General features: G+C 30.2%; 4 protein-coding genes across 5 annotated transcripts in view; 3 read left to right on the top strand and 1 right to left on the bottom strand.

The window, feature by feature from the left end:
* The window catches only part of LOAG_12603 (hypothetical protein), a gene marked incomplete at its 5' end in the record, with an annotated part of 5,844 nt that extends 5,178 nt beyond the window's left edge, over positions 1-666 (top strand). The window contains 2 exons of the mRNA XM_020448567.1: positions 261-319; positions 440-666. Coding sequence (XP_020301301.1) covers positions 261-319; positions 440-597 — 217 coding nt within the window. The 3' untranslated portion in view covers positions 598-666. The remainder of the gene's footprint in view (positions 1-260; positions 320-439) is intronic.
* A 1,116-nt stretch (positions 667-1,782) lies between these two features.
* On the top strand, positions 1,783-3,959 carry LOAG_06210. Of its 2 annotated transcripts, XM_020447086.1 has the most exons (6): positions 1,783-1,911; positions 2,013-2,092; positions 2,328-2,416; positions 3,047-3,231; positions 3,595-3,707; positions 3,814-3,959. In XM_020447086.1, the coding sequence occupies exons 2-6, from the start codon at positions 2,024-2,026 to the stop codon at positions 3,928-3,930; spliced, it is 573 nt and encodes a 190-aa protein (XP_020305249.1). In that variant the 5' UTR covers positions 1,783-1,911; positions 2,013-2,023; the 3' UTR covers positions 3,931-3,959. The 2 variants fall into 2 exon arrangements, with proteins under 2 accessions (XP_020305249.1, XP_003141794.2); XM_003141746.2 differs by lacking the exon at positions 1,783-1,911 and having other exon boundaries at positions 1,920-2,092.
* A 554-nt stretch (positions 3,960-4,513) lies between these two features.
* LOAG_06211 (hypothetical protein) lies at positions 4,514-13,434 on the top strand (the record flags this gene model as incomplete). The annotated part of the gene is made up of 22 exons (XM_003141747.2): positions 4,514-4,927; positions 5,544-5,644; positions 5,800-5,971; positions 6,130-6,243; positions 6,848-7,009; positions 7,282-7,361; positions 7,457-7,645; positions 7,836-7,901; positions 8,045-8,220; positions 8,356-8,437; positions 8,540-8,651; positions 9,071-9,219; positions 9,512-9,650; positions 9,852-10,100; positions 10,491-10,627; positions 10,982-11,116; positions 11,288-11,440; positions 11,576-11,738; positions 12,237-12,347; positions 12,485-12,601; positions 12,830-12,926; positions 13,032-13,434. The coding sequence occupies 22 exons, from the start codon at positions 4,514-4,516 to the stop codon at positions 13,106-13,108; spliced, it is 3,195 nt and encodes a 1,064-aa protein (XP_003141795.1). The 3' UTR covers positions 13,109-13,434.
* An 11-nt stretch (positions 13,435-13,445) lies between these two features.
* On the bottom strand, positions 13,446-16,979 carry LOAG_06212 (hypothetical protein). The gene is made up of 5 exons (XM_020447087.1): positions 16,845-16,979; positions 15,723-15,908; positions 15,049-15,179; positions 14,466-14,635; positions 13,446-13,677 (listed from the first exon to the last, which is right to left on the bottom strand). Exons 1-5 carry the CDS (start codon positions 16,959-16,961, stop codon positions 13,574-13,576), a joined length of 708 nt encoding a protein of 235 aa, XP_020302646.1. The 5' UTR covers positions 16,962-16,979; the 3' UTR covers positions 13,446-13,573.
* Positions 16,980-18,248: the final 1,269 nt, after the last annotated feature.

Raw genomic sequence — 18,248 nt, forward strand, 5'->3', positions numbered from 1 at the left:
GATCGTTTGATTTCATCCGATTTTGTCTAATTTTCGTGTATGATTTATTGTTAAATTCTTCATAGCTGGAAATAAGTTCCTTCACTTTTTTTTCGATGCAGCAATAAAAAGAATACTTTTTATTGCTGCATCGCTTATTGCATCTCGTTCCAAACTTTCCAAATAATATCACCCGAAAATTGGGGTTCAAAACATCTGGTAAACTGGAATACGAAGGATTTAAAGACATGGTAATAATTTGTAAAATTTATTAGTTTCAGCACGAATCAGAAAGCAAACGTTACAAAACCGCTTATTTTAGAGCCGGTTATTTGCAAAGGTTTGGCAATCATTTTTTTTCGCTCTGACCTGGAAAATTTGGAATTTTCAAACTTTTTTTTCCTTTGCATGATTGTTACATGAATTGCTGTTTCAGATAAATTACCCTATGTATTTTTAGAGGCAGAAATGTTTGGCTGGTCAGAAAACCTACTAAGTAGTGATCCGGATCAGAAGTTTGTTCGATGGCTGAATTCGGCGTACTTCGAACCTAAAAAGTCCAGGAGTAATAGGAAAATCTTTTTCAAAATTGAAAATGATTATGAAAATGCAATTTAATGTTCCGTAATCTTTTTTTACATTTTCGTGGTTTTTCAAATGTTAATTTATTAGTCAGTTTAACTGCGGTGGATCAAATGAAATTAATTTGACAGTTAGTTCGTTTGAGGAGAGTCTTCTTTTTGAATTGGAAAGAAAAAAACTGCCATACCTAATCATGTTTGGAGTACGATTGTAAGACGACTCGGTGCAGTGAAAGACTGGACAGTCCATCAAGTTTTGATTAGGTATTAGGCTAAAATGAGATCTAGTATACATATCTAATGATATGTTAAGTTGGCTCTTGATTTCATCGTTACAAAGAACAGATTAGAAAGGGAAGTTGTCAGATAGATCATTAGCAAAAAAAGATGCAGAAATCACAACACCGATTTTTCTGGAATTCCAATTGAAATTCTAGCTTTTTCAGTTGAAAAGAGGAAGTTTTTCCAATATCTTTTCTGGATATCTTTATATGTCATTGTTCATCTTCTTTGTTATTGTTCTGATTGCAGCTATCTAAGTTAAAGTTTAGTATTAAATTAGAGATGGACAAAAATGGTCGCAGTTAGTTGCGGAATTCTACCTGCAAGCAGGAGCTTTTCATTTGTGAATTTATATTTAAATTCGAATTTCAATTTCAATCTGGTTCGGGATATTTCAAGTCGGCCTATCTTTTGTAATGTATATAAATTTGTAATTTTCATCCGGAAATTTTGTTTCTTGTTGTGAAGCTTCTCTTTGATTTGTAATGTTCAGAAATATAAATTCGATGAACATATGTGTTAGTCAATGAATGTCAAATGTCATTCCGTCGGCACCGTTTGTCAGTTTAATATCGAAATTTAACTTATAATGGTTTTATACTTGAGCACGAGAACACAATTTAAAACAATTCGGAAAGGATATATGTTGGTGACACATAAGTAGTTGGTGTTGTTTTAAATTTTTTTTACATTTAATTGTCTTCCCTCAAGTCGCATACCAATAATTAAGTAATCGAATTGTAATGGTGACTTCCCACTTATTAATTATGGGATTATTCAGTGGTATAATTGAAGCTTGGATACATTAAACTACAGTATAGTATAGAATTACATTAGGGAGAGTACTGTTGCTTCCTGAAATTAGGGACATCTTTCATCAGCCATAAAAGATTTGTATATCAGCATAGTACCTGTTTGTGTTTTCTTCATAAATTTCATTAAAATTTATGAAGAGTAGCATATGTTGGGTAGAATGATAGGTTATTATTGCAGGAGGGGAAGAATTTCGATTTTTCGTTTCACTGGAGTTAACTACAGGACAACTATTTTACGGTTGAGCGATAAAAAGGTGACCGTAAAAGAGCGTTATAATAACTTCAGCTCTCATTAACTTAGTTTCAACATAAATAATGTTCATCGCAAATGGAAAGATTTCGTTTACTTTTGCAGATTTACTTAAAATGCAGCGTGTTGGAAGTGGAAAACACGGAAGTATATTGGATAAATCGTTGAGCCGAGGCAAAACAGAGGTTTTTATTTGATGAATTTTCTTTTAAAGAACTGAATTTTGATGGATTAAACTATAAGTTCATAAAAAAGACCAGGCATGATTTGTCAAGAAGCCAGGATTGGGATTGTTATACCTGCAAGGAATGGTTACAACATGAATTATTAGGTGTTTTTAATAAGTAATGGTTTAAACTGTGACAACTGAAATCAGTAATTTTCTTCTCTATGTAAGCAATTTATTATTGCTATTTGAAGGTGAATTTTTCTTCGTTTGCCCTATTGTTTGCGGAAATGATCCGATACGCGAATAATCGGTCTAATACCGTTAGCGATTTACAAGACAAGTTAGTGCTTTTATGAATAATAATTTTTAATCATTTATTTACTCGCTTTTGGCAAATTTTCGATAATGCGAAATCTATAAAAAAGTTAAATCCAAGAAGAAACAGTACTTAAAAACGGTATTTAAAAAACGAAACAGTACTTAGTATATAGTTCAGTAATGTGTATTTGTATTCCGTTGAACCTGCTTAGCATGCATATTCTATCTTGAGATGGTCACGTCATGATTCCTTCAAAGCACCGGTTAAAGAATCAGTTCTCATAGCAGTTAAACTAGAATCATTTTGTTTGTTGTGTAAAGTTATGGAAAGTTATATGTATCTGGACACACACATATTTTTAAAGGTGAAAATCGGAGGAAAAAAGTAAGATAATTCGAACTCGAATAAGCGAGGCGAAAAAATGGAGCAAAATAGTAATTAAGTAAATTAAATTTGACAAGTATTCAGTGAAATGGAGCAAGAAAAAGATTATCTTTTACTGTTTACTGGCGGGATTTAATTGCAATAAAATTCCCTGCATTCATTTGTCACTTTGCAAGAGTCCTTTTGAAATTGAATTTTTGATTTATTTTTTTCAAATCATTCATTGGTCATATTCATTCGTTGAACATGAAGTAAAATTAATTTTAGGCTTTTAGGCTATGGGAAATTTGTTGGGAGTCGACTGTTAGATGTCATTGTGTTGCGAGAGAAAGGTTACAGACGTGAGGTTAAATTATTGAATATGTTAATGTTTGTCAAGGGAACTATCTGGAAGAATTTGTTTAATAAAGAAGCTGATAAACTAGAGCGAAGTAATGACGATCCATGCCAGTGTAAGCGTTTACATATATTTTTGGTAACTTGTAGTTTGTTGAGGTCGTGGGGAATGAGTACTAATAAAGATGGCAAAACGTGTTTTTGAAATTACCTGGTACAAATAATTGACAACAAAATGAGAAATGCTTTTTCTTTCCTGCAGAACTCGTCTGAAAGATTTTTTTCTATGTAAAGCATTTTTTCTTTTTTTTTCTGTGTATATACTTTGAAGTATTTTTTCTGTGTATTTACTTTTAACATTATTCCGACAACTTCCGCTTTTACGAATATAATTTGGCTTCCGCGAAAGTCATTAGATCATTACTATGGAAATTCTGATTTAATTTTTTAAATCAATTCACAAAGATTTTATTGTTTAGATTTACTGATTGAAAAGGAACCTATTGTAAATACATACATATCCGTCCCGAAAGACAAAGGAAATTTGAATTGTGCATCGTTTATTGCTGGCATCATTGAAGCAGTTTTGGAGGTTAGACTTATGTATTCTAGAATTCGATATAATCAGTATTTTGTATACTGTGGCAAGAAACGTTCTTTACCGCAGCAAGAAACGTGAGTTATTAATTCTCTTCCAGGCAAGCAATTTTTCATGTAAAGTTAGTGCACATTGGCATGATGGTACCACTTATATAATTCAATTCGATAGGCATGTTATTGCACGAGAAAATGCACTTTTGGAATTGACGCGATAATCTCTTGATACATTTTATTATATAATGAGTATATTTCTTGTCAAAATTCTGTTTGTATCTATTTGAGGAATTAAGGTAAAAAAGTTTTCGTTTGATTCCTTTTGTAGATGGAAATTCCGAACTTTAGAAAGTATTTAAGTTAGAGTATTTGACTTTTTATTCAAGTTTTTGATTTTGATGTCTTGTCAACTTTTACATAGCTCAATAATAATTTGAATATTATTATTTATTACTGATTCATTGTACCGAATAAAACATGATGTGTACATTAAACTGTGTTTTTGCATTGGATTTTCCGAGTTTGTCTTCAAATGTGAAATTGAATTTAAAACATTGGCGACTAAGTATGACACTGATTCATGTATATCACAGCTAATTACTGCATAAAATATATTTAACGATATAAGGTTTATTATAATTTTTATTGCGTATCATCATCACGTCCTTAATATTCTTAATTGTTCCACATTGGTGGTTGTAGGAATATGGATGCTGAACTTGACAGATTAACAAACTAAGCAAACTGGTAGATGAGGCAGTTTTATTCTATTTCAAGTAATTTTCATGCTGGCCATTTCAGACAATGTCAGTTCGGTGTGGTTCGTCAGTTGTCCGTAAAAGCTGGTCATTTGCCATAACAAGATGGTATACGGTAGGAGTAAATTCAGCGGAGCAACCGTCAACTTCAAAGAGGAATGCTTCATTTAGCTTGAGAAAAATTGATTTGGTGCCGGAACGTTTACATCGTCATTTATTTGGTAATTACCCGGTTCCGGAGAATACCTTAAAGCATGACCCATTTGAAGCACTCGATTTGCCACAGCTGAATGGTTCAGATCTGTTGGATCATTTTGAAAATACTGCCATCAAGCAGTTTGAACCATATCGTCGCCTCCTGGTTGAAGCAACAACTATTCGAAAGTTACCTGTCATCCCGGAGAAATGGATCTTTCATCCTGGTTGGACAAGATATGGGATGAACGAATCACCAAAACAAGTATGACACAATATCAAAGATTAATATCATTTAGAAAATACAAAATAATTAATAAATGAAAAGAAATACTGGATTTTCTCATTTTGCAGCTTTTAGTTTTCATATTATATTTTTCCTGTGGAAATATTATACTATAAGAAATTTATTCATTCTAATCTTAATTAATAGTGGTGATGATGGTAAATTGATGATGGTTTCTTATTCTTCCATATTCAACAAACAAGCGGTGCAAATCATTCTTTCCCGCCCCCTCCTCCCCCTCCGCCCCCATTAAATTATATATATATATATATATATTGTGATGAATAATAATGAGTGAACTTATATACATATGTCCATATATGTATATACATATATATATATATATATATACATATATATATATATATACATACATACATATATACATATATGTATATAAAGATGGTCGAGAATGATAACTTTATATTATCTTTTCTTTTAGATTTTATGGTTTTAATGGACCGTTAGTCGGAAGAATATAAAATGAAACAGTATTCAAATCCAAATGCGAAAATGAAGTTTTCCAATTGAACTTCTTGTAAATGTCAGTATTCTAAACATTTAAATAGAAAGTAGTGGATTTTTTTCTTTTTAGGTTGATCACCCACTTGAAGACTTGATATTTTTTGATGTTGAGGTATGTGTTCGGGATGGATTATTACCAACTCTTGCTACTGCTGTAACACCAAAAGCATGGTATGATTTAATCTGAACATTATTATATGATGGAAAATTATAAATATAATTTCCAAGAAAATTTCAAGTAATAAATTTTCTCGAAACTCTTAAAAATTTTTTGTAAATATTATACATACCTCGAAAACTTCTGCAGGATTGTTTGCTTTTTTTAGGTATTCCTGGTGCAGTGATCGATTGGTGAATGGTGGAGACATTCCTGAACTATATCGTTTGAATCATCTGATTGCATTTGAAACAGATGAAAAAGACTTGAAATATCGTTTGATTATGGGGCATAACGTAGCTTTTGATCGATCCAGAGTCAGGGAGCAATATTATAGAAAGGTGAATCTTATTTTGTTCTGAAATACTATGTAATCAATTTAGAATTTAGGATCAGTATCTTTTGAGATGACAAGTAAAACCATGTTGTTGTTTCTTGAAGTATTTATCGAAATATAATTTTTGATTTCATTCTTTCATCAAGAAACGCATTTATTTAGGGAACGAATACACGATTTTGGGATACGATGTCAATGGCAATACCCATATATGGGATGGCAGACCATCAGGTAGCTCTGTACGAGAAGAAAGATACCGAAGTGGATGATTCCGGAGTGAGCATTTGTGCACATATTCTTTTATTGCTTAACATTTATTTCCAATTCTGCTTGCTTATTTGATTCTTTTCATCAAAATCATAAAATTCATATTTTGATCAGGCATTCATTGGATTTTCCAGTTTTCTGCTTCAATTCATTTGTTATATATATAATGCACCACAAGACTTTTATATGATCGTACAGAAATGCCAAAATTATTTGTCCCGCTTTATCCATCATTTTTTCAATTGCAGTTAACAGTTTAAACTAGTGGAGGTATGGAGGTGAATAGTTGTTTGAGTAAATTTTTATATTATTTATTAAGGTATTGAAATTAATGTATAATGCGCAAGGTTTTTCAAAAATTCGAAAATAATGACTTTTATGACATAAAATATAAATTAATGTGAATTTATATTTCAAAGTAAAATTTTATATAAAACGATTTTCAAGAATATATCTCAGTGAGAAATTTGTAAAGAGAAATTTGCTGAAAACGAGATTATGAAATTATCTTATATATATGTATATGCCTGCATTACATCGTTGGTAGTTTGGTACCTCATCAGTACCGACCTTAACACTTTGCAAATCGAAATATTCAGAAATTTGCATTTAGCCAGTCGGTTGGATTGATTATTGGCGATCGCTTGTATGCAAAAACTCATTAAGTGCATTGCACGAAAAACTATGTGGTACCACTTCGTTGAAACCATTGAACAAATCACTCCAAACATTTTTCGTGAAGGAACCCATCGACGAAATACGACGATCATTTCAGGTTAATTAGCTCTATTATTGCTAAACAGTGATCACACGAACTACCGAAATTGTCCAGGCATCATTTAGTTTTCTTGATTGATCGTACAATTGTGTACAGTGAATGAATTATGTGTAAGCAGATCCGAAGAATTCTGAATCATATCACTGAATTCAGCTGTTGGTCATGACTTGTGGTGGTATTCAACTGGATGTATTCCTTACATAATTGAATTTGGCATTAAGATAATGGAAGAATTTATTCTAATCGCAATTTCGGTTTTTTTTTTCTAGGATCTTACTACATATTGTGCTTACGATGTTGTAGCTTGTTTCGAACTATACCAGGTTTTATATCCCGAATTCAGAAAAAGGTCCTAACTGTATTTTGTTATTCCGTTTTTCTAGTGCCATACTTTTTCCAACTGTTTTTTATTTCAGTTATGATATGTTGGCCGCTATTTTTCAGATTTCCTCATCCGGTAACATGGCAAGGGATGCTTGAAATCGGCAATGTTTATCTACCTGTTACGAAGAATTGGCGGAAATTTTTCGACCTTAATGAAACTCGCGCGAATCATGAAAATAAGATCGCTGCAATTGGAGTAGTATATGCAGCAAAAGAACTAGTAGAAAAATTGGAAAAGCCGATTCAATCGTAAAACGTTTTAAAGTTTCATTATTGGGATTTAAGAAATATTAACATCTTAAGAAATTTCAGGGAATCTAAAGGAGGTTTCAGGGAACATTAAAGTTTACGCTGGGAGGGAGGAGGCAGAGAGAGAAACATGAATTCTTGATGTTAGTCCTGGCAACTTGTTTTAAACTTAACTGTGGTATTGTTTTAGATACAAACATGACCCATGGATGTGGTCAGTGGATTGGAGCATTCGCAAAGGAGAGAAGTTTCCCATGTAAGCATTAGTTTTACGATGATACAGTCGAATTCCGATTGTCTTTGGTATTTATTTTTATTTAAATCAAATGTTGCATAAATTACAATGTTAAAATGAACTAACGTTGCGTGATGTATCGAATGATATTTATTTCGCTTTAGATGGTATGAATCGTTGCTGCGTACTAAGAATCTTGTCCATACGCCAGTAGAAGAGTTATCCCAGGCAGATGTGAAATTGAAAAGCCGTGTTGTACCACGATTATTTGGACTTTGTTGGGGACCATATCCATTGCACTACAAGACTGATAAGGGTTGGGGATTTTTGGTCCCAAAAGGTAATTTTTTTTTCTCTATGTGCCTATTTACGCTTATGTGAGTTTAAAAGTTCTTTATTTATTCAAGTAGTTCCTTGTTGTTAGGCACTTTCTTGCAAGTACTTTTCCCCATTTTTTTCTTTTTTTTATCTACAGATTCTCGTATTGCGTTATCAGATGTGCCAGAAATGGAAGAAGTTATATTAAGGCGACGTGTAAAAGTCACAATTCCTGTGAAGTAAATTTGTCTATTTTTAATGCTCCATTCTATCTTAACATCATTTCACTTGACTCTTACATTGGATTCAGTATTTTTTATGTGGAATTTCATTCTTTTTAGGGCAATTCTTAGCGTAATACAACAAAATATAGCTGAGGGTATAGGAGATGTTGTGCTAACACATTCGCATTCATCAATAAGCATCTTTGGTTTTCATAAATTACCACATCCTGTAAGTTTTAACTTTTCCTTTAGAATATTTTCTCGTACAATAATACTTTGTAAAGAAATTTCACCAACTAAGAGTGGGAAATTCTTTTTTTACTTCCCTTTTTAACAAGATCTATATTCAAGATTTAAAATATCACAGCATAGTACTTGATAAAGAACAATTTAGACTGGGCTGCCTGAACCTATTTCACATTTCTATCATAACAACATCATATTATTTATTTATATGGCTTTTTTTTCTTCTAATTTACATATGACTGCTTTGCTTGCTAACCTATCTGTACTACCTGGTAATGATTGGATATTAAATAGAGTAGTCGTTATGTAGGAAAGAAAATAGGACCGTGCTGGTCAAGTAATTTCTATAATGCTATTTCAAAAGTTGAATTATACTTTTGGTATTTTAGAATACCATTTTAGAATGGTGAACATGATAATGTTGGTGATCCAATTTCAAAAGCATTTCGTCTGGAAATTGAAGAAGGTGTTTTACGGCCGATGCGTTACAAAAAAGAGTTTTTAGATTTATATCGAGCAAGAAACACTACACGATTTTGGAACAACTATAGGTTTCTTTTGTTTTTAATTAAGTGCAGTTTAAAATTGACTCTCTACTTTCTACCAATGCAGTGATTGTTTCATGTCAGTCGTCACTAACCGACAATTCGTTGAATTAGTAAAGATGATCTGATAGCTGGTATTTCAAGATTCTTTTAAAAAATTATGCTGCCATTAGAATATCTTTAATGGTTGGTCGAGCCTTATTTCATGTTTTGCTTGCTCTTTTTTCTTTATTTATTTTTCATTCCCGAAATTTTATAAATGAAATATAGTAGGAAAATTGATAAAGCCTTCATACAGGGATCGATTTCAAGAGCAGGTAACAGTTTGGTTTGATGAAAATGGTGATGAGGGAGCTATTGCGCCATCGATCATTCCAGCTGGTACAGTAACAAGACGAGCTGTTCATAAACTTTGGTTGACGGCTATTAATGCAAAGGTATTCATATTATATTCTCAAATAGCTTCTGACTTATAAGTTCTGCTTAGTTTGTATTATTGGATCGGTGAATACCGAAATTTCGCAAATGTAATAGTTCTATTTTCAGTGAATTTGGTCTGGATTTATGGAATCTTTTGCGTTTAATTTTCAAATTGAATTTTATTCTTTAAAGATTTTTATCTGTTTAATATTTTACAGGATGATCAAATGATAGGTACCAATTTGAAGTCAATGGTAGAATGTCCTCAAGATTGGCATATAGTTGGTGCAGATGTTGACTCACAAGAGCAGTGGATAGCAGCAATGTTAGGTGATTGTTGTGTTGGCAGAGGTATAGCTGGTGCAACTCCTTTCAGCAATATGCTTTTGGCAGGTCGTAAGGCTGATAATAGTGATTTGCATAGTGTTGTTGCAAAGGAAGTTGGCATTAGCAGAGATAAAGCAAAGGTTTGTTAGTTATAAAGTAGTTTTTTTCTTTTTTTTTAAATTGTTTATTGGTCAAAGCTTTAATAGCAACTTTATTTAATATATTTAAGATTAAAGTTTATTGCGAGATAAGTAAAATAATTGGATGCTTCTCAAAATCACATTCATGTAATTTCATATAAGATACTTTGATTGATTAATTGAGTATTTTACTTACGTCCAATTCATATTTTTTACTTCCAATTTGTCTTTCCTTTTTTTCTTTTAACTTGTTTATTGGTCAAAGTTTTAATAGCAACTTTATATATTTAAAATTGAACTTTATTGCGAGATAAATAAAATACTTGGATGCTTAGATGCTTACGTCCAATTCACGTTGATATCATTCATTGGAAAGGATATTTATTGAAGGTGCTGAATTATGCACGGCTTTATGGTTCGGGTGTAGCACATGCGGCTGAATTTCTCATGCAGTCAGGGATGAATAGCGAGAGAGCATTAAGTGTAAGCAATAAATTGTTCGCTACTACTAAAGGCAAACGATTCAAGTAATATTTTCACTCTTTTTATTACTAATCTGTGAAGAAGTAGTACTTTGTTAAAGTATGCATGGGTTATGAATATAACCTATCCTGTAAAATTACGAAATCATGTTACATTGGTGGTGATATAGCATCAGTTAGTATCACCTTTGTACCACTCATAGTTATATGTAGATTTCCTGCTTCATTTATATTTATTTCCGAACTATGTATTGTTCCAAAACTGAAACCATCTCTAGCTAGGAAAATACCCTGATAAACCGATGAAATATGAAAATCCGAATGAAGCAAATACTTATTCTTTTGCAGAATAAGGTTTTTTTCGTTTTCAAAATTACCACAAAATTTTATTTTTTTCAGTTTTTTGAAATTGAATGAAAATTACAACGATTATTTTCGTTGGTACATCGATAACCTGTGCACTTCAAAAATGAAGACATACTATTTGTATGCAAATGGTAGTTATTTCTTACCTGAATATCGCATCCGGCAAGGGTATGTGAAATTTACTATAATTAATTTAGTTGCCTTCCCTGCAGTGTTTTTTTCTCATAGTTTATAAGATTTTTACTAAGCTTAGGATTCGATGCGAAAGTTCGGAATTTGTTTTCAGAACAGAAAAATTGAACTGAGTAATTTCAAAATTGATGTTAAAAATTTTTAAAGGAAACTGACGCTAAACTTTGAAGACTGGCTTTATGAAGGTGTATGGAATAAACTACGCGAAAAAGGACAAGATGAAGTCGATTTCAGCAAAGACTGGTTAATTAAGCAAATTTATGACGAGTGCACTGAATATCAGCTCTATACTGGGGGATTGTAAGTGAAAAGATCCGTTTAATTTAATTTATTTTCAAAATTGTCGCAATAAAATCAGCTGTTTTCTGAAAACTTATTCGAAATTGGTTTGAGTTATTCAGAAGGAAGCTAGAGAACATTAAAAAATTTTTACAGTGAATCTGATACGTTCAATTATTTGGAGCTAACATTGAATAATCCTAAACCATGTACTCCAGTATTAAATTGCCAGCTTGGTTATTGCTTGACTCCGTTACCGAAGGATGTCAGAGATCATGAATATTTCTTGAAGAAATATCGACGTTCAATCATAAATTGGGTAATTGATAGATCTTATTATCGCCATTATTAATGAGAGCATAATCATTTAAGTGGATTGGAAAGGAATGGTTTCAAGGCTGAACTAGAGAATTTTTCTTTGAAGGACTCTAAATAGCCATATCTGGCTTGCTATCGCTTCACTACAACATTATTAGTTGTATCCTGGTGATTGCTGTAATCGGTTGATTTGGACAAGATCTTTTTTAAAATTTTCCCTGACAAATATAGCTTGTTTTTATATGAGCATATGGAGCATTCAGAGGAAGGGAAAAGATTTCAGTTAACGAAAAAAGCAAGGAAGATTTCAAATCTAGTTTATAGGATTATGAACGCAAATTTTGTTCGGAATTCTAATTTTAGTCAAAAATCCGAATTACTAACGATTCTCGAATTATGAGAACATATGAAGATTTTGTGGCCTTTCCATTTGATTGTATGTATTCCTCTCTGTAATTGTTAATTTTGAAATTTACGCTGTTTATAGGGTTCTTTTTAGGTAGTTCAGTCAAGTGCTGTTGATTTTCTGCACCTGCTTATTGTATGTATGAAATGGCTTTGTGAAATTTATCAAATAGAGGCTCGGTTTGCCCTTTCAATTCATGATGAAGTAAGTAGATTTCTTTCTTTCTAGAAGTCTATGTGAAGCTAAATAATGGGAAACTTTGAAATATCTCTTTTAATAAGATATTTCGACTTTCGTACTTTTATTTGGATGATGTTTTAGAAAAGTGAATTTATTTTCAGATTAGATATATTGTACCAGCAGAAGATCGTTATCGATGTGCGTTGGCGTTATCATTAAGTAATATGTACGTGCGTGCTATGATTTCTCAAAAATTAGGCATCAGGGAGCTTCCAATGGTTCGTTGATAACATTTTTAGAAAATCTACTTTTTTGATCTCCTGGTCTCTGATATTCGTTAATAGTATTTACTCGAGAATAGCAAATATCAGTAGTTCAAAATTTTTGATGCCAACTATTTGCTTGCCTTGTTTTACCAATTCTTTTGACTGAACTGTGTTATTTTGCTGTAAAACTGTTCTACCTGTGAGAAAATCGAATTTAATTTCATCACTTATAATTTTCAGTCAGTTGCATTCTTCAGCCAAGTTGATATCGATCGTGTACTTCGAAAAGAGGTTAATTTAGTGTGTACAACGCCAAGCGGTGAATGCATTCAACCAGGTGGGTTCTGATTCTATTTTCAGATGTTTGGAAATTCAGTTCAAAATAAAAATTGAAGAATGAATTTTGAACCGGTATTCCTAACATAAATAATGTTGTGTTGAGGTGAAGCATTGGATATGAGCGCTATTTTAAAGAAAACTGGTGGTACATTGAAGAAAGTTGCAGTGGCAGAGGTATAAGAGAAAACATTCCAGAAAACACTGATACATTTGACTCTGGAGCAACACATTGTTATTGTCAATTAATGCAGGTGATGATATCATGTTAAACCTTATCGTTGTTGAATTTAACTTGTATATATATAAATGTTGATTATCATAATAACAAGGTCAAGAGCGTTGTTTGTTTATTACAAACGATATGAGATTGTCAAAAATATCTGCTATAATGTATCCATTGGTTCTAACACTAACTGAAACTAGTAATAGACGACAAGTGATATTAAATATTAATGTTAATACCCGTATGAAGGATACAGTAATCGCAAAAGGAAAACAAAGATGACCGTCATTATTATATCACTAAAACATTTCAGTATGAGAAAGAAAATAAAAAAAGAAAACGCATATATGTTTTAAATAACCCCATTTTACACCAATTACTTTTTATACATATATGATACATTCAAATAAATAAAAAACTCTTCAAATTGATGAATTATCTTTAAACATTGACCTTGTTGTTCCGGTAATTGGTATAGTATAAACTGGTGGCAAAGTTTGCACTCCTGGATTTTGTGTCTGCATACCTAAAAGAAATTTAATGCTTAGGGGGAAATTCTCAAAAAGAATAAGTTACTTTGTTTTCTGCAATTCATTAAGTAGTTCCTATTATTATGTTAGTATTATATCGATCGTTTCCTGTTCATAAAATACGAAACATAATACTGTAATAACGATAGGTCAGTTTCGGTCATTTTTTTCAGTGACCGGTTTCGCAGAGAAAAAGGAAACGACCTTTTTCTCTCTTTGTTAATCAAACCCAAACATAATATTTTTATTTTATTTTAGCATATTTCTTAACTGACATCTCAATCTTATACCATACTTATAATGTACAGATTAAATTTAGACGAATCATTTTTAGTTGCAATTTCCGAACTTCACTTCTTTCTTTTTTTTCCTTTAAGTATTCCTTACTATGCTATAGCACACTTTTCTACCATTCCCTTACTTTTGCACCCAAATTTAATAAGAATTTTGCAATAACTTTTTAGAAAAGTTAGAGATAAGTTGTTGGTATTATTATCAGAAAGTAAGTTACAACGAACTATTCTTATTCATTTTCATATATTACTTGAATTTTTTGTTATCATTTGGACTTATAAAATCTTGTCCCCAACTTTTTTTTTTAACCCAAAATGATTTCCTTATTGTCTTATCGACTAACCGTAATACCTTCTAGTCCATCTAGTTTCAAATTTTCAATTAAGCAGTTTGTAATGAGAATACATCTAGGCTTTAAGATTAGCTATTTAAAGTAAGCTTCCAAATTATCGATAACTAATAAGTTTATGATCAATTGAGGAATACAAACCATCTTTTTGTTTTTCAATTATTTTGAGCGCTTCATTATAAGAAGGTAATTGTGAATTGGTTGGAGATGATGCTAAAGCACAACTGGAATATTTAGGTGGTGATTGTTGTATTTGTTCATTTCCCTCTTCTTCCACTTCTATTTTAAAGTTCATCAATAACCTGAACAAGCTGAAACAAATAACTTTCCAGATCTTATCATTTATCCATCCATCCATCATATCGTTTTATTTTTATTGTGAAGTGAAAAAGAAATAAAATTATGATTAAACTGATTTTAGAATATATAAAAAAGTGTATAATGATTGACTTTTTTTTCTGATGGATTTGAAATTTAAATGAGAGTAACCTTTTATATTATCCAAAAAATTCAATTTAATTTATTTTTTCAAATTCATTAAAGTATTCCAATTCTTTAAATTATTCAATGTAGCTCACACAAAGACACTTTTACAGAATTTTGCTTGAATAAAATATAATTTACTGCTTGACAATTTTTTTAATCAAGATTGAAATTATTTGTGAAAAAAATTCTTTTTTTGATCATTTTGGTTTTTTTCTGCTAAAATGATAAATTAGTTCACCTAATTTCGATTGTTGTGCATATAAGTGCCACAATAAGCCATATGTTTTCCGGTGTAATATAACATTGTTCCATTACAATAGCATCGATTAATTTGCATATTAGAAATGATAAATATGTCGCACATAAAATCTGTGGAAATAAAAAATTCAGTTGACAATTCATTTTCTTTTTGTTTTTTCCTGTTTTATTTAAATTTGTGTATTCAAAATAAAAAAAGCGATTGAAAAGCTAAACTTTTATAACAAATGAAATCTTTTTCAAGAATTTTGAATCCTTTCAAATTTCAGGTTTTTTTCTGAGATTCAAAGAAAAAAGCGAAAAAGAAAATCTGAGATTTAAAGAAAAAAGCGAAAAAGAAAATGTTCGAAAAAAAATTGGAAGTAAATTATTATCATAATTATTAATTTTGTCTATGACAAGATATATTGCCATTATAATTTATGGTAACTTTCCCTTTTATGTCATATTTGTAAGAAAAAGTAATTGGTAATCATTTAATAATTTAGCAAATCAAATTAATTATTATCATTAGATTTTATCAAATAATTTTGGATCGTTTGAAAGAAGAAAGAAAAAATTTGACAATAAAAGAATAATTGAAAAAAGAACAAGAAAAGGTTTCTTTTTTTTAAAAAATTCCCAAAATATCATCAATTAAATGATAAGACTAACTTTATAAATGACACAAACGATAACAAGTTGTGGTATATGTACAGCAAAAGCAATAGCAGCTAACACTGTAAATGCTAAATTTATCATAGCAACGATCAGTAATGATTGATTATTGTTGTAAATGATTAGAAGTGAGGAGCACAATGTAATGTTCATCGCACATAAGGTAAGTATTCCATAAAATTTCTGCAAAAAAAAAAGGAAAAAACAATGAAAAACATTAACTAATTAATTAAAACTTGGATGGACAAAAATTAAAAGAAAAAGTAAAATTAAATTGAAAATAATAATCTTTCGAAAAAAATTTTGGAAAAAATTGATTGTTTAAAAAGAAATCAATTCTATATACTTTAATTTTATGATTAGTTTTATTTATTTTCTTCCAATGAATTACGAATCTTTTTTTCACGGGGAAAAAAAAAGTGAAAGAAAATAAAAAGGAATGGAAACGAAATTTTAAAATGAACTTTTTTTTTGGGACCTTAAAAATTTTAAAAAATCATGATCTTTTTGCTAAATTTTTTAACGAAATAAATTTTAAACTTTAACTTCATTTTCCTTTTTTTTTTCCTAATAAATTGTTGAGATGATATAATTGGTTGTGTAAACAAATGATTGCTTCATTATTGATGATATTTTGAATTTATTTTCATAACTAAAATGGAATGATAAAGGATTTGGTAATTTTCACTACTCTTTGTTAATCCATCAAGAACTGTCCCTTTTAGGCAATTTAGGGCTATTAATTCATCTTATTTTCACTTAATTTTAGAAAATTTTAAATTATGATCAAATAAATACATTTTTGTCAGTGATTTTATTTTTAATATTCGACAATTTATGTTAGTCACTTAAACGAAAAATTTTCATTTTGATAAATTTCATTGGTGTAAATGAAATTTTCCTGTTAATTTATTTTATCAAATATAAAAATGACAGTATTTATGAATGGGGAAAGAATGAATAAAAGAAAAGTTTTTATAAACGCAACTGAAATTTCGTTTTCATTTTAATTTTCACAAAATTTTAAGTATTTCAGTTTTTCTTTCAATTTTTATCATTTAAATGATTTTATTTGACAGTTTGGCATTTTTTTTATTTTTTCTTTTTATAAAAATTTACCTTTTTTTCGCATGCAGAATTTCGTTCTACATTTGAATTTAGATTGTTACAACTTGAATAATCACCTTCGTTAGCTGCTTGTTCTGATGATGACGGTGAACCACAATTTCCCTCCATGTTTAATATCTGAAATTTCACCAAGTTAGGTAGTTAATTGCTTTATTATTATTATTATAATAATAATAAAACAAGCAATTAAAATATTCTTCTCCATCAAATTGTTATTAGAGAAAAGAAAATTATGTAAATTGAAATCAAATTGACAATGAAATTTGCTAGGAAGAAAGGTAAACTTAGGGTAAGGTATAACTGTTAGTAATTATTTGCTATAAAGCAAAGTATGAATCATAAGTAAAGTAACTGTAATAACATTTATGAAAGGAAGCATAGAAGTAATTAATTGATACATCAAAGTATTAGGTAATAATATGATATAACTGTGATTATGAGATTTACGAGAAATGGTAAATATCTTTCAGTAAGAAATACCAAACATTAATTTGCATACTTTGATTTAAATTTGTATAAATAAGGTTAGCATTGAAAAGTTTGCTTTTCAATAATATGCACGCTATTATGCAAAAATATTTATCATATGTTCAGAATTGGTGACAGAATCCCTGCTGCTGATCGGAGGTTGCAATGAGATAATCAAATCAAATACACCAGTAAATTTTCCGAAATCAAAAAATTCGAAATTAAATTACAATTAACAGGATGAATCAGCTCTGATAATTTTTATATTTAAAAAACTGGCGTTTTAAGAACAGTGAGAGATATAGGAGGAAAGTGATGAAAGTCATTAGTTTTCTAAAGTTACATATTTTCTCTGATTAGCATGCATTCTTATCTAATTAGATGGATTAAATTGAAAAAAATGATAATATAAAATGTAAATATTTTGAAAACAATGATTGAACTGCTACTATCAGAGTCTTTTATCGCTTGATTGATTAACAAGAGCAAATGAATGAAAAATAAGTTGGAATGAAATTCTTGTCCCTAAAGAGGATTTTGTCAAAAGAGATGAAAAAAAAGGAAATTAAAGTTTTAATCATTTGCTAAAATCTATTGTCAAGATATATAAAACAGGAAGAACAATGACCTATTTTTGGAAAGAAATCATAAGTACTGATAACATCTTTTGATCGATTCCAAATTTCAAGTGTCAAAAATATTTCTTTCCATTTTAATATTCGAGGAATGAATGGAAAGGTAACGGATGAGAAATTTATTAAAAAAGTATCAAATTTTTTTCCTAGAAATTGACAAATTTATAGTTTCGACAAATTTTCAACAACTTAGTTAGAAGGAAAAGAAAAAAGTTTGCTGTAATAGTTTTCTGTTTTTCATTTCCAATAAAAGGAATGAGGTAAATTGCAAGAAAACATTATTGATTGATTG

The sequence above is a fragment of the Loa loa genome, assembly GCF_000183805.2.
Source record: "Loa loa unplaced genomic scaffold supercont3.269, whole genome shotgun sequence".
In the NCBI taxonomy this organism is placed as follows: Eukaryota; Metazoa; Nematoda; class Chromadorea; order Rhabditida; family Onchocercidae; genus Loa; species Loa loa.

What these genes read in the sequence shown, in the direction of transcription:
- LOAG_06210 (XM_003141746.2), top strand. Translation starts at nt 1,973, where the DNA reads ATGTTCATCGCAAATGGAAAGATTTCGTTTACTTTTGCAGATTTACTT. An exon ending in TGAGCCGAGGCAAAACAGAG is followed by an intron (nt 2,093 to 2,327) that starts GTTTTTATTTGA and finishes TGCTATTTGAAG; the next exon opens with GTGAATTTTTCTTCGTTTGC. An exon ending in TCATTGAAGCAGTTTTGGAG is followed by an intron (nt 3,708 to 3,813) that starts GTTAGACTTATG and finishes ATTCTCTTCCAG; the next exon opens with GCAAGCAATTTTTCATGTAA.
- LOAG_06212 (XM_020447087.1), bottom strand. Translation starts at nt 16,961, where the DNA reads ATGGAGGGAAATTGTGGTTCACCGTCATCATCAGAACAAGCAGCTAAC. An exon ending in ATTCTGCATGCGAAAAAAAG is followed by an intron (nt 15,909 to 16,844) that starts GTAAATTTTTAT and finishes TTTTTTTTGCAG; the next exon opens with AAATTTTATGGAATACTTAC. An exon ending in AATTGAAAAACAAAAAGATG is followed by an intron (nt 13,678 to 14,465) that starts GTTTGTATTCCT and finishes AATTTCTTTTAG; the next exon opens with GTATGCAGACACAAAATCCA.